This window comes from Balaenoptera borealis (assembly GCF_965194805.1).
Source record: "Balaenoptera borealis genome assembly, chromosome: 2".
Classification (NCBI taxonomy): Eukaryota; Metazoa; Chordata; class Mammalia; order Artiodactyla; family Balaenopteridae; genus Balaenoptera; species Balaenoptera borealis.
Window position 1 is genome coordinate 153,905,890 of NC_138867.1, and position 13,863 is coordinate 153,919,752.

Below are 13,863 nucleotides of genomic sequence, written 5' to 3' on the forward strand. Positions count from 1 at the left end.
CACAATGTGCACAATGTGGGTACATTTTTGTAAATAAAACACACTCTATTCATATGGAAAGAACCATACTGAGGTGGTAGCACTGACAGTATTATCTCTGGCATTATAATCTTTTCTGTTTTGAGGAGATGCACGTGGGGGAGAAACAGGGCTACTTACAGATGGGAAAGAGAGGTCAGGTCATTGAAGGAGCCTTCGGGAACGCTGGAGATGTCGTTGCCATGGAGGGTTCTGAAGCAGAAGCACAGGTCAGAAGGTTAACCCCCAGTAACAGCTCTGAACTCAGCACCCTCTCTTGGCGTCCCAGGCTGGCCCGGTCATGCCTCTGAACATGCAGACCCCCACTGCCAGCAGCAGGAGGGGATGTCTCTTTCATGTCACGTGCACAGATGTTTCCGTGCCCAGATCAGCAGCAGGGATGTCGGGAGTAGAGGCTTAGGGAAAGACAAAGATGAATCAGACAGACTCGGGATGGAATCAGAAATCAGTCCCTTTCAGCTGTGAAACGTTGGGTGAGTTACTTTCCTTTTCCTGGCCTCCATTTTTGCACCTGAAACATGGAGAAAGAGAGCAATCTAGTGAAGGCACTGGGGTTTCAGGGATAATGTGAAGAACTATGGTTGAGACCAGAAGTTCTGGAGCTGGGCTGCTTGCGTTCAAACCCTGACTCTGTCACTTACCAGCTGTGTGACTATGGGGAAAGTTACTTACCCTCTCTGTGCCTTGGTTTCCTATCATAAAATGGGAATGAAAGAAAGCAAAAAGATTTGCCGCAGAAGGTACCTTCGGTTGTGGGTGCATTAGTCCACGTAGAGCCTGGCATTTTCTAAGTACTAAATGGTTAACCTTATTAATATTTGTAAAAGGTCTTGAACGATGCCTGGTACAGATCAGGAAACTGGTCCCCTTCATATTCACCTAGACAGATTTTAGGGAGATTGAGAAATGCTATCAATCCCAGCTCAGAAGACAAAGGGAAGGGGGCACTCAGCTCCTGGGGAGACTCCCTGGAGCCGGACACTCATCTTTATGGGAAAGGGTGTGGCAATACCCACACACATATGTGGGTATTGTTCTTGTGTGCACCTGAGTGCATTATCCGACAGTATGTCCGAGGGGCCAGGCAACCTGCTTGGCTTTAATCATGCCTCTCTCCACCCTGCGGTGTAATAGCTGGGAGCTATGCTCACTTGCAGGGTGGTGGCACATACTGAGCTTTCAATAAGTGCCTGGAGAACAGGTTTTTGAAAAATATTGAAGGAACATGGCTCCGCTGCTCAAGTAACAGCATGAGCCAATCCACAATTCATGGGTTATACCCTCCGTGGAAGGATTACTCATCCACTGCATACAAAAAATCCCCAAACTGCTGACTCACTTTGGGGCTGGCCCGTGAAATGCAAGGAGTGACATTCGTAGAAACTCAGAGGTTTCCTCAGTAGCTGCTGGGCACCGTCCCCTGTGAAGGGAGCCCTAGTTAAACAAAGGGGGTGATTAACGTTGCCTGTGAAAGTGTAAACAGGATAGTAACTTATGAATCTGCTCTTCTGTTTTCCTTCTAGCTGATGTTAGCTTGCCCTGGGTCTTCAGCTGAAATATAGATGTGAGCTTAATTACACTTAATAATGAGCAGAGCCTCTCAAGCTGACTTGAGCATCAGGGCTAATACACATGCAGATTGCTGAGGCCCATTTCCAGAGATTCTGATTCAGTGGGTCTGGGGTGGGGCCTGAGGTTCTGCATTTCTAACACCCACACGCCAGCCCCCCCTGCTCCCCCGCCAAGATCCCTGGTCTCCCTGAATGGCAGGGTGAAAGCTTTCCGTGAAGCTTAGGCAGCCAGGAAGTAGGATGAGGGTACCCAGTCCTCTAAAGAGCGTTCGTGGAAGCTTCTCACCTCCCTGAGTAAGAAGGGGCTAGAAGCACTTCCTCACACTTTTATCAGTATCATTTAGTCTCTAATCCATGTGGTTATTTATGAATCACACCGGCTCCCGCCTGCTATTAACTTGGATGACTTCACGGCTGCTTGCTGTTTGGCAAACGCACCCAGCCCCGCTGTTAATCATTTCCGAATGCGGCTCCGGCCCCTGGAGAGGCACAAAGCCCTAATTTAAAAACACCAAATGACCCAAAGGCAGCTTTGGTACTGGGACTCCTGCAAGCCACACTCCCATTTATTATGAGCTGATCCGCTGAGGTCTCTATAAACTGCAGAGTAATGGGGCTGTAATTTACTGGGACAGTGCTAAAGAAATCTGCCTACACTGCAGGTTCTGGCTCCTGGTTTGGCCCCCAAAGAAGGACTCTTGCATGTCCAACCACCCTCCTAAAGGATGCCAGGGGAGTGGCACAAATGTGCCCTCCCAGGAAGCACTAAGCACTCCCCCTTTCCCTCTCGTTCTCCCTTACACCTCACAGGGAGCTGGTGCAGGCAAGCAACTCTGAACTGGGAATGACTCATCTTCAAGCATCCGGGACTCTTTTTTTTCCCTCCTGACTCTTAGGAGGTGTTAAGGCAGACTAGGGAATTTCAGGATGCAGATGAGGACATCATGAGAGCAACTGGAGGGCATAGCCATCCCCTGTCAGTTCTGGGCTGCCTGAATCTGGGTCTCCGAATCTCTAGGTGCTCACAGTTTGTATGATAGATGACGGGAACTATCCTCATCCTAAATGTGGGATGCGGTGGGTGAATTCTCTTCTGAGCAACACAGGCCACTCCCAGGTGACCTGGGGTTTAAGGTCTGGAGTCAGACAGCCTGGGTTCGAATCCCTATTCTGATAATCACTGTCTGTGTGACCTGAAACAACTGACATTATTTCTGTGCCTCAGTTTTCTCATCTCCAGAAGAGAGGAATTCTTAGTATCTACTTATAGTAGATACCTTTTGGGGGGTATGGGTTGATCAACATCATTCTCCTCTTTTCTGTAACAGTTCCTCCCACTTCCATTAGGGAATCACCCCTGCCCACTTCTGAGTCCAAGTGGTCTGGCCTCACGGGCAGAGCTATGGACCAGGTCTGCCCAATCGGAGTCACAGTGATTGGTTTGAGGTTGAGTATGTGACCTAAGTAGGCCAATGAGAGATCTTTCTGGGGCTTTCCTTGGAACTACTAGGACAGAGGCAGTTTCATTTTGAGAGGCAGAAAGAGATGCATTTCTGACAGTACCACTGGAGTACCCGCATCCAGCCATAGAATCTAATACCTACTCCTGCATTTTTCAGTTACCTGCATCGATAAATTCTCTTTTTCTGCCTAAGGTGGTTTGAACTGATTTTCTCTTCCTTTAGTCAGGAAGGGATCTAATATACTGCTTCCTAAGCTAGGATTTAAAGATACAGTGCAAGTGGTTCAGCTGGTGCAGGACGCAATGCAGGGCCAGCACACGGTAAGCCCCCACTCGGGTCAGCCACGATTATGGCAAGCATCGTCATGACTCCTTCCCCTCCATGTTCCTGGACATATTTGGGGCCATTCCTCTCAAGGCGTTACCCGCCTAGAGCAGAAGCCTGAAGGTATGCAGCCTATCATCCCAAAGGAGCCCCGTGGAGGATTCCAGGAGAGACACTGAACTTTGGCAGAGCTGCCCTGTGTCCATCACCTTTCGGCCCATGCCTTTCCTGCCACCCCACTCATTAATTCTCATCCCAGGCCTCTCTGGGCAAGGAAAAAAAAAACACTCCCATTTTTAAAAAGGCCATGTCCCCCCTCCGCCCCCAGTCTTCAAGAAAAGTCTGAAATGAGAGGCAATAAAAATAGATGATAACCTACGACAGAGCAGGATGGAAGGTGGTGGAAAGAACACCGGGCTAGAAGCCAGGAGACATGGGTTCCAGCCTTGGTTCTGCTCCCACCTTATGACGAGTGGACAGCATCTCCTCCTGCTCCCACCCCCAGAAGCCACATTCCAGCCACACCTGGAGCTTCCTGTATATCCCACCCCTCCACCCCCACGCACATGCCCTTCCTGACTTCCAGGCTTCTGTCCAGTGAATTTATATTTTCCCTGCCTAGAATGTTCTTCACTCCCATCCCTATTTGGGTAACTCCCTCGGGCATCCCAGACTCAGCCTTGGGAGCAGAAATTAAGAGCAGTGATTCTGAGAGTAAACAGTCTTGGGTTCAAATCCCAACTTTACTCTCTCCTCGTCGTGTCACTTTGGGAAAGCTACTCAATTTTGCCAAGCCTCTGTTTCCTCATCTGGGAAATGGGGATGATGGTGGTATATTCTTCATAGAATTGATGGGAAGAGTGAATATGACAATGTAACTAAAGCATTTAGCCCAGTGTGCAGTGCATAGTCAAGGTTTAACAAATGTCAGCAGTGATAACTAACTCTCAGAAAGTCTTTTTGATGGCCAGTACTGGCTTCCATGCCTCTCACTTGTATTCCTATGGCTCTTTCACAGGCATCACCCTGTACTGTAGTTGTTTGTCTATTTCCCGTTCTAGACCGCGCGCTCTCTGAAAGCAGGAACTGTGCTACACTCACTATTTGTGCCCCACCCGCCGCGGTATTTAGCATAGCATTTAGCTCACAGTGGGCATTCAGGAAAGGATGAAGAAGTGAATGATGTTGAGCAAGTCATTAAACCTTTCTGAATCTGTCTCCTTGTCTTATAAATGAGTGGTTTGGACAGGGTTTCTGAGACTCACTCCCCACTTCTAAAATTCATAATTAAACTTTTTTTTTTTTTTTTTTTTGTGGCACAAAAGGGCCAAACCAGGACCACAAGGAGTCACCTTTTGGCTCACCAGAATTGCCTGACGTTCAACAGCTGGTCAAAAACGGAATGGGGTTGTCTGGGAAGGGAGCGAGCTCTTAGTCTCTGAAGGTAATCAAGCAAAAGGGCAAATGGAGCCCTTTGCAGAGATGTTGTAGGGAGGGTCCATGCAACCAGTTGAGCAGTGGTGAACAGCCGCATGTGCATAAACAGCAAGCGCAGTCTTATTTCAGGGAACAGGAGCTAAAAAAATACGGATGATGAATGATAATCCCGCTCGCTCCCTCACAAGCACACACTGACACAGTCCTGGCACTAACTGATTCCAGGTGGCCCTCCTGCAGCTGGGGCTGGGGGGTGACAGTTGGGACCACACGCACACAAGGCATGTGGCTCGGCGTGGGGCAGAGATCAGGGAACACACAGATCCTCGAAAAAGGACTAGAATGTCCAGGAGGATGTTCTCTTCCGGCTGTTTTTAGATGAGGAGTGAGGTAGGAGAAGCATGTTTTCACACAAAGTTTTGTTCTCAAAGCTCCTTGACCAATATCCTGTCTCTGAAATGTATTCATATCCACCCACCAACACACACACACACACACACTCTCCCCCTCTTTCTCTCTCTCCCTCCTGAATGTCAGGTCTTTCTTGCTGCTTTCCAGAACACTTTTTGGCCTTTGTCTATGGCTGAACCTTGTCGCTCCTCCTCCTTTCTCACCCCAAACTGCCAGCATCCCTGGGTCTCTGGTTATTTCTGAAATTCTAATCAAATTAATGAAACCCATTAGAAATGAGACAAGAATATATGAATGACCACATGCAGTTCCAGGTACTGCAATTTCTGATTTCCAAAATCCTGTTTTGCTTCCCAACCCCCCAAATTATAAATATGTTACTGCCTCCATTCATCTTTGTCTTCACTTATTACAGAAATGATTTGATATTACCCGTTAGCTATCAATGGTTTTTTTCATTTATTTGCCCATGTTCCCTTATAGTCCTTCTTCATGGTTATCAATGTTATAGTTGATATGGTTATAGTTACTAGATAGCAGTGTGGGAACCTGTTTACCACATGGTGTTATGTGGAAAAATAAACCTAATTTGTATATATGTTACAATTGTACATATATACAGTTATAATTGTAACAATATACAAATTAGGCTTATTTTTCCACATAATGCAATGTGGTTAACAGGTTCCCACTCTGCTATTAGTTTTCCTCTTTTAATAACTGCACTTCAGGGGCTTCCCTGGTGGCGCAGTGGTTGAGAATCTGCCTGCCAATGCAGGGGACACGGGTTCGAGCCCTGGTCTGGGAAGATCCCACATGCCGCGGAGCAACTAGGACTGTGAGCCACAGTTACTGAGCCTGCGCGTCTGGAGCCTGTGCTCCGAAACAAGAGAGGCCACGATAATGAGAGGCCCGTGCACCGCGATGAAAAGTGGCCCCCACTTGCCGCAACTAGAGAAAGCCCTTGCACAGACACGAAGACCCAACACAGCCATAAATAAAATAAATAAATAAATTAAAAAAAAATAATTGCACTTCATCGACTGGTTGCATCATGCTTTCCTTAAATATTTCCCCACTGTGGCCTTCAGGGTAATATTTAGAATTTAGGTTAAACATAACAGTGCAACCAAGATCTTAATGCAGAGAACCTTTCTCTCTGTTTTGGATACCCTTTCGTAAAAATTCCTAGATGTGCAATTACTGGGAGAAAAGATACAAATATCATAAAAGAAACGCAGCCCATAAACATTTTAATTTTTCCTGCCTTGGCCCTTATGCAGAAAATGGTTGCTCGCCACTGAGGTAGATACTTGGAATGAGGGTCTCTAAGATCCTCTTTTATCTATGAGAGCCCATGATTCTAAAATGATGGTGCGAAAAGCCTACTCATTCTGAATTCAAGAAGCAAGCACCAGTGTGTTGGATGTTTATGTGGACTCCTGGTGAACTAATGACAGCACTGGTTCTGGAGTGACACCAACGAGGTGCTGAGGAAGGAGGAAATCCTGGACAGGGGGGTGATGTGCACCCCACCACCCTGGTAGACAGACAGATGGACAGGCAAACGTTCTGTCTCTTTCTCCCTTCCACATGTTGAGCTGTCCCAACCAGAGCTACTCTAATTATGAACACAGGCACACGGATCCCATTGAAATGGCAGGTCGCACCCCCTGGCAGCCAAGCTATACCCAGAACTGGAAGACTGGGATGGGGGACAATAGATTGAGATTGAGGGGGGATGGCAGGGGGTGGGGCAGCAGGTCCAGCCCCAGCCAATGAGATGAGCCCATCTCCCGTTGTGTTCAACTCGAAACAGGGAAATGGTTCTGCTGATGTTTCCATTCTCGAGCTCCCCAGAGAAGACAGATAATAAGTAAGTGACAGTAACAGATTGCACACTGTCAGCGCGGGTACTTCTTTGCCCCCCACAGAATTGATTTTTAATAACAGCACAGATGACATGTGGCGGGAGTTGTCGCTGACACTGGTGTTTTGTGGGCCTCAATAAATCACATCAGCCTGGAGGCTCCGGAATGGACCTGTTCATTGGGTGCTGTTTGCTGACTGTAACTGGGTCCTGGTAAGGATCCCGGGGCTCTGAGTCCGGAGGCTGGATTCTGCAACCTCCTGACTGCTGAATCTTGGGCCAGCGACTTCACCAATCTGGGCCTCAGTTTTCCCATCTTTAAAATGGGCATAACCCTCTCAACCGCACAGCACTATGAGGCAATGACCATGAAAAGCCCCATAAAATACGGTTTTCACTATTATAGTCATAATGGGCCAGAAGGGAAAGAAGTTGATAGGTTTGGGGGCAGAGTGTCTGGCATCTCTGTTCTCATGGGAATATCATTCAAAGGCTCCTCCCTTGCCAACAAAATAGGTGCAAGATGGGCAGGCAGAAATATCAGGTGACAATGGGCCCAGGGTTGGGGTGGCAGGGAGGTGCCATTCCTGCTCTCGCAAGTGCTCATGTGAGAATAGTCGTAACAAAGGAATATGAAGTGTTTACCATGGGCCAGAGCTGTGCTAAGTGCTTTACGTACAGTATCTCATTTAATCCTCATGAGACCCTGTGAGGCCATGACCATCGTTATCTGATTTCATGATGAGAAGACACACAGCTAGGGAGGGGCAGAACCATGCCTGGAAAGCAGGGGACTGCATGGCTATCTTGCCTTTGCTCAGAGCTCATCTGCCTCAGCTGGCTGTCCACTACCCTTGTGTAGGCCAGGGCCAGGCAGGTATCGCAAGGTGACAAGAGGTGGGTGGGCGGTGTGGAGGCTGCAGACTGCAGAACTCTGTTCAAAGGGGCGGGACGGCTCAGCCCTGCAGGAATGCAGAGGGGAGCCCTGGAAGGCCAGGTCTCTGCATTTTCCAAGAGAGTGTAGAAATCAGGATTTATATGAGAAACCTCCTGATATCTAAATGTTGGCAACTTATTAAAACTTTAAAGATACTTTATGAGTCGACTCAGTTGCGAACGGATGGCTGTGTGTGTGCGCTGGCCCTGGCCGCTGGCTTCCAGCTTGGGCTCTCCGCTGCAAGAGCTTGGTTTCCTTGCAGAGGTTCACAGTGTTAACATCGCCCTTCCGAAGCCGGAGGGACCAACTGTGATGTAATGGTCATCAGAAGAGCGGCCAAGTGCTGCACAGTGTGCTCTAGCTAGGGTGCAGAATAGAATTGCATAGAATTGCAGATCCTAATCCTCGCAAGGGATGTGCTACGGATCCCATTTTGCACATAAAGAAGTAGGAACTCACAGGAGCTAGTGATGTGTGCCAGGTTCCACAGAGGAAGTGAGCTGGAACAGGGAATCACTGACTCTTAAGCATGAGCTCTCTCCGCCCCATTGAGCAAATTAAGAGTGTTGGGTAGGGGAGGGACGCATGGCGGGCAGAGTGGGCTCTGAGCAAAGAAGGGCAGGGAACACGAGTGCTCAGTCCTGCCTGCTGTTACCCAGCGAAGTATAAGTTGAAGTCAGCGCGCTGGGGTACTCACAGCACTCGGAGGGACCGCAGCCCATTGAAGGAGTGGATGGGGATGCATCGCAGCCGGTTGTAGCTCAGGATCCTGTGGGAGAGGACACACAGGCTCTGTTGGCTCTTCCTATTCTCAGCTACTGAAGCATGCATTGTCCACGCTGGACCAGTCAAAGCGAATGGTTTCTTTACCCGCCCAATTTTAATAGACTGACAAAAAGCATCCTAGGGATAAGGGGAAGAGAAACAGTCCCCATCACTCCAGGAAGCTCACGGGCTTCATTTCCCAGTTTCCTCATATGTCCCTTAGCAGGCTGGCTCCCTGACCAGCTTTGCCATCACCTCCTTCTACTGTCAGATGGTGAGTGCTCACAGTGTACAGAGCTAATGGGAAATGAATGGGTCTGAGCAAAATATAATTGTGTAGGGAAACCCTCACTGGGAGAGAAAATTCACAAATCACAGAAGGTATTCCAAAGAGGAACTTTTTCAGAAGTAATTAGGTGCCAACTCCTCTCTAACCGCCCAGACAGTGGAGTTCTGACCTACTCTGTTTTCCTTCTGATGATTAAGGTCTGCCCTGTGCTGGGTCAGCCACAGCCCTGAGGATCACTAGAGCGGAGCATGTAAGCCTGAGGGGACAGAGGAAGGATGCACTTAGTACCAGGCCCGTGTTAATCACAGCAGCTCACTGTACTCACAGGGTGGAGAGGTGGGACATGTTACTGAAGGTGTAGTTGGTCAGCGTGCCAATGCTGTTGTTGCTCAGGTCACTAGGAAAAGTAAGCAGAAGGGTCACGTTGTACTGTTAGTTGCATCCAAAGGGGGTCATTCCCAACTTTCACACATGCATGCATGCCTGCTATTCATCCATCCATCCATCCACCCATCCACCTGTCCATATGTCCGTCCACCCATCTGCCCGTTTATCTAACCATCTGTCTGTCTGCCCATTCATCTGCCCATCTGTCTATCTACCCATCCATTTGTCCATCCACTTATCTTCCCATCCATCCATCCATCCATCCATCTGTCCATCCGTCCATCCATCTGTCCATCCACTTATCTTCCCATCCAACCATCCATCCATCCATCCATCCATCCACCTATCTGTCCATCTGTCCATCCATGCATCTGTCCATCCACCCATCTGCCCATTCATTCGTCCACCCACCCACCCATCCATCCATCCATCCACCCGTCCATCCATCTGTCCATCCACTTATCTTCCCATCCATCCATCCATCCATCCATCCACCCACCTATCTGTCCATCTGTCCATCCACCCATCTGCCCATTCATTCGTCCACCCACCCATCCATCCATCCACTGGTCTGTCCATCCACCTATCTGCCCATCCATCCATTCATCCACCCAACCCCCCACCCACCTTCCCATCCATCCATCCATCCATCCACCTACCCATTCATCCACCCATCTGCCAATCTGTCTATTCACCCACCCATCCGCCCATCTATTCACCCATCTGCCCATTCATCTATATATACATCCATCTGTCCACCCATCCGTCTGCCCATCCATCCACCCATCCACTCATCCTCCCCATATGTCCATCAGCCCATCCATCCACCTGTCCATCCACCCATCCATCCACCCATCTATCATCCATCCCTCCATCCATCCATCTGTCCATCTGCCACCCATCTGTCCATCTGTTGGCCCATCTGTCCATCCATCCATCTATCCACCCATCCATCTATTCACCTATCCACCCATTAGTCCAAATGTTCATTTTTTTACTGAAGATTTATTCAGTCAGTCATTCCACCAATTGTCATTCATTCATTCATTCATTTATTCAGCTATTCAAACATTCAATGATGTCTATCCATCGATTTTATTCTACCAGCAAAACATAACACATAAGGTAACAATTTCTCCTTGTTGTAGTGCTTTTTTCCCCCTGATCAATTCTTCTCCTCATAGTCCCTCCACCGTCCCTCTCTTCCAGCATTCATTTATTCCATCTTATCAGATTCTCTCTTGGGGGAATGAGGTTGGTGGGAGTGTGGTCCTTTGCCAACTGCAAGCTCCAGCTTCTCCCCGAGGATAAATATCCAGAGCAGTGGTTTTCAACATCAGCTGTACATTAGCATCATCTGGGGAGCTTCAGTTCTCCGAGGCCTAGGCTTCATGCCCAGATATTCCGATTTAATTGGTGTAAGGCAGGCTTGAGCATCAGTATTTAAAACAAACCCCAAACTACTGTGATATATAATCAGCTGAGGTAGAGGGCCATTGCTCCGGGGCTCCCTGCCCCCTAAGCAGATGGGGCATCTTTCAACAGCACTTGCCCAAGGATCCTGGGTGCCCTCTTGGCAAGGCAGTGAGGGACAAAGCTCAAGGGCTCCCCAGCTTCCTGGGCCCCGCCCGTGCCCAGCAGCCCTGCTCCTCATTCAGAGGTTTTCCTGGGTTTTGGCCGACTTGGAGCCAGTAGCAGCTCCCACCTGAAGGAACCTCAATTTGAACCAGCTCCTTAGAACATTTTCTGAGTAACTAAAGAAGGAGGAAGAAGAAATGCCAAATTTATGCTTTTGGCAAACTTAAGTGTAGCCACAGCTTGCAAGAAACTGAGGGATCTCGGGAATTTAATTGGGAGACCAGAAGGTCAGAGGCTCCAAGCCAAGGAGGAAGGTGCCACAGGTGGCCAATGAGGCCAGGATCTGGGTACTTCTGCGTGAAGTCCTCACTGGGTAAGACCTGGCACATCCAGCCAGTCCATCCTTCCCAGCTGCCTCTTGCTGCTCCACCCAGGGGGAAAAGTGCAGGAATGGGGGCTTCCCTGGTGGCGCAGTGGTTGAGAATCTGCCTGCCAATGCAGTGGACATGGGTTCGAGCCCTGGTCTGGGAAGATCCCACATGCCGCGGAGCGACTAGGCCCGTGAGCCAAAACTACTGAGCCTGCGCGTCTGGAGCCTGTGCTCCGCAACAAGAGAGGCCGTGATAGTGAGAGGCCCGCGCACCGTGATGAAGAGTGGCCCCCGCTCGCCGCAACCGGAGAAAGCCCTCGCGCAGAAACGAAGACCCCACACAGCCATAAATAAATAAATAAATAAAATAAAATAAAATAAAATAATAAATAAAAGCAGTAACGTCAGCAGGCCCAACTGGCCCTCGAAACAGGAGCTGCTCCCAAGAACATAAAGAAAAAAAAAAAAAAAGGTGCAGGAATGCCCCAAAGCCTGCAGCGCCGCCCTACCCACCCTCTGCATCAGTTTCCTGCGCTCCCCAAGGACAGAAAATGAAATATCCCACCAACGCTGGGCTCCTTACATGAGTGTCAGGTGTCGGAGGGTGGGCAGCTCCTTGGGCACGGCTGTTAAGTGGTTTCCTTCTAGGTACCTGAAAGAGAGGTGCAGAGTCACGTCGGGCAAAGAGACACTGGGCACATTGCCGTTATCTCAAGATGCCTCTCCTGACTTCCCAGGCTGGATTGGGTCCCTGTTTTGCTCTCTCATAGCTCTTTTTTCCCGCACTTCAAAGCATATACTACATTTGTCATCTAATATTTATTTGTGTGATTGCTCAACTAATGACACTTTTCCCCACTGGGCTGCTAAGCTCCATGATGGCAGGGCTCTTGCCTAAAATTGCCCAGGCTTGGAGTCCCCTAAGACTGTGTACAGAGTGGCACACGGTAGGTGTTCAATAAATTATTTGTTGAGTAAAGCACCCACTTTGTACCTGGCTTGCACAATACCCTTACATGGCAGGGATTCACAGTTGAGAAAACAGAAGTTCAGAGATGTTAAAACGCTTGCCCAAGGTCACACAGCAAGTGGCTGAGTTAGGACTTGAACCCAGGTCTCTCTGACTGCAGTTTTATCACAGTTCCAAACGGCCTCTATTTAGCTACCGGAGTTTGTGGAGAGCTGAGCCATTAAGAACCCTAATTCCGTGTTGAGTATCTCTGATATGCATCTGGAAACTGAGGAGACAGGGCATGTTCCTGGAGCCCTGTGCTATGGTCCCCAGCAGGAGGACCACATGCAGGAGGGGACAGGGTTCAGAATGAGGCCGCACTAACAGAAGGAGACCCCTCCTGAATGGGCAAAGGCTGAGCCTAGACCTGCCTGGACCGCGGGGTCCTGTGCCAAGCTGCTCATCAGACACCCGAGCGTGGTTGAAGATAGAGAAGGAAGTCGTGCTTTGATGATGAATTACAAAGGTTATTACTACCCTAAAGAGGAGACATGGGCTGATTCATTTATCCCCACCCTTGCTGTAGACCCCTTTCCCTGGACTTCCTGTTGCTCTAAGGACAAAATAGCAAAATCTTTAAGATGGCTTATAATGTCTACTCTCAGCTCCTGGGTGAGTCTCCCTTGATATAAAGCTCTCATAGCTTCCTCTCCCATAAGAGTCAACATCCGGCTGCTGCTGTTTGTTGGTGCTGTGCCTGCCTTAGGCTCCACGAAGGCAGATCCTCTCTAGGTCTACCTTTTTCTAGCTCAGGGCTTCTTAAACTGTAATGTACATATGAATCACTTGGGATCTTGCTAAAAAGCAGATTCTGATCCAGTAGGTCTGCCATCAGGTTGGAGAGTCTGCATTCGTGATAGGCTCTTGGGAGATGGTGGAGCTCATTCATGGTCTACAGGCCACATTTTGAGTAATGAGGTGCTAGCTCACTGCCTGGCATCCAGTAGACCCAGCACAAAATGACTGAATGGGATGAAATGGGTTAAAATGTGATATGGGTAAGTGTGTCAATGACCAAACCGGGCTTAGCTTTAAGGACAACTTGTCCTTACCTTACCTTAAAGGTAAGGCATTGGGCATTACCTTAAATTAAGGCCAAGTGACTTTATTCCCTTGGCTGGCCCTGAGGGATCCTCGTGGCACAGAACATTGGGCAGGACCCCACACGGTCTCTGGTTGCCATGGCATGTTGGATTAATGTCCCTTTGGTCCTCAATCTTTGTTGTATATCTATTTCTCTAAGAACTATGCTAGATGCTGGGGGAGATACAAAGATGAACCAGACCCCATTTCTGCCTTCAGGGAGCTGGATCATCTGACTTAAAATTCAGCAGCACACGCGTTTAGATTATGCCCTCAGGCAGAGGAGCTAAGAGAAATGTATTCACTGATGTAGTCATTTATTCAGGC

General features: G+C 48.8%; 1 protein-coding gene across 2 annotated transcripts in view; it reads right to left on the reverse strand.

Moving 5' to 3' along the window:
- Positions 1 to 13,863, reverse strand: part of SLIT3 (slit guidance ligand 3) — a 619,464-nt gene that overhangs the window by 59,951 nt on the left and 545,650 nt on the right. For both annotated transcript variants that reach the window (XM_082378749.1, XM_082378748.1), the window contains exons 21-24: positions 12,025 to 12,093; positions 9,432 to 9,503; positions 8,750 to 8,821; positions 160 to 231 (exon numbers count right to left, since the gene is read on the reverse strand). In XM_082378749.1, the coding sequence (XP_082234875.1) occupies positions 160 to 231; positions 8,750 to 8,821; positions 9,432 to 9,503; positions 12,025 to 12,093 (285 nt within the window). The remainder of the gene's footprint in view (positions 1 to 159; positions 232 to 8,749; positions 8,822 to 9,431; positions 9,504 to 12,024; positions 12,094 to 13,863) is intronic.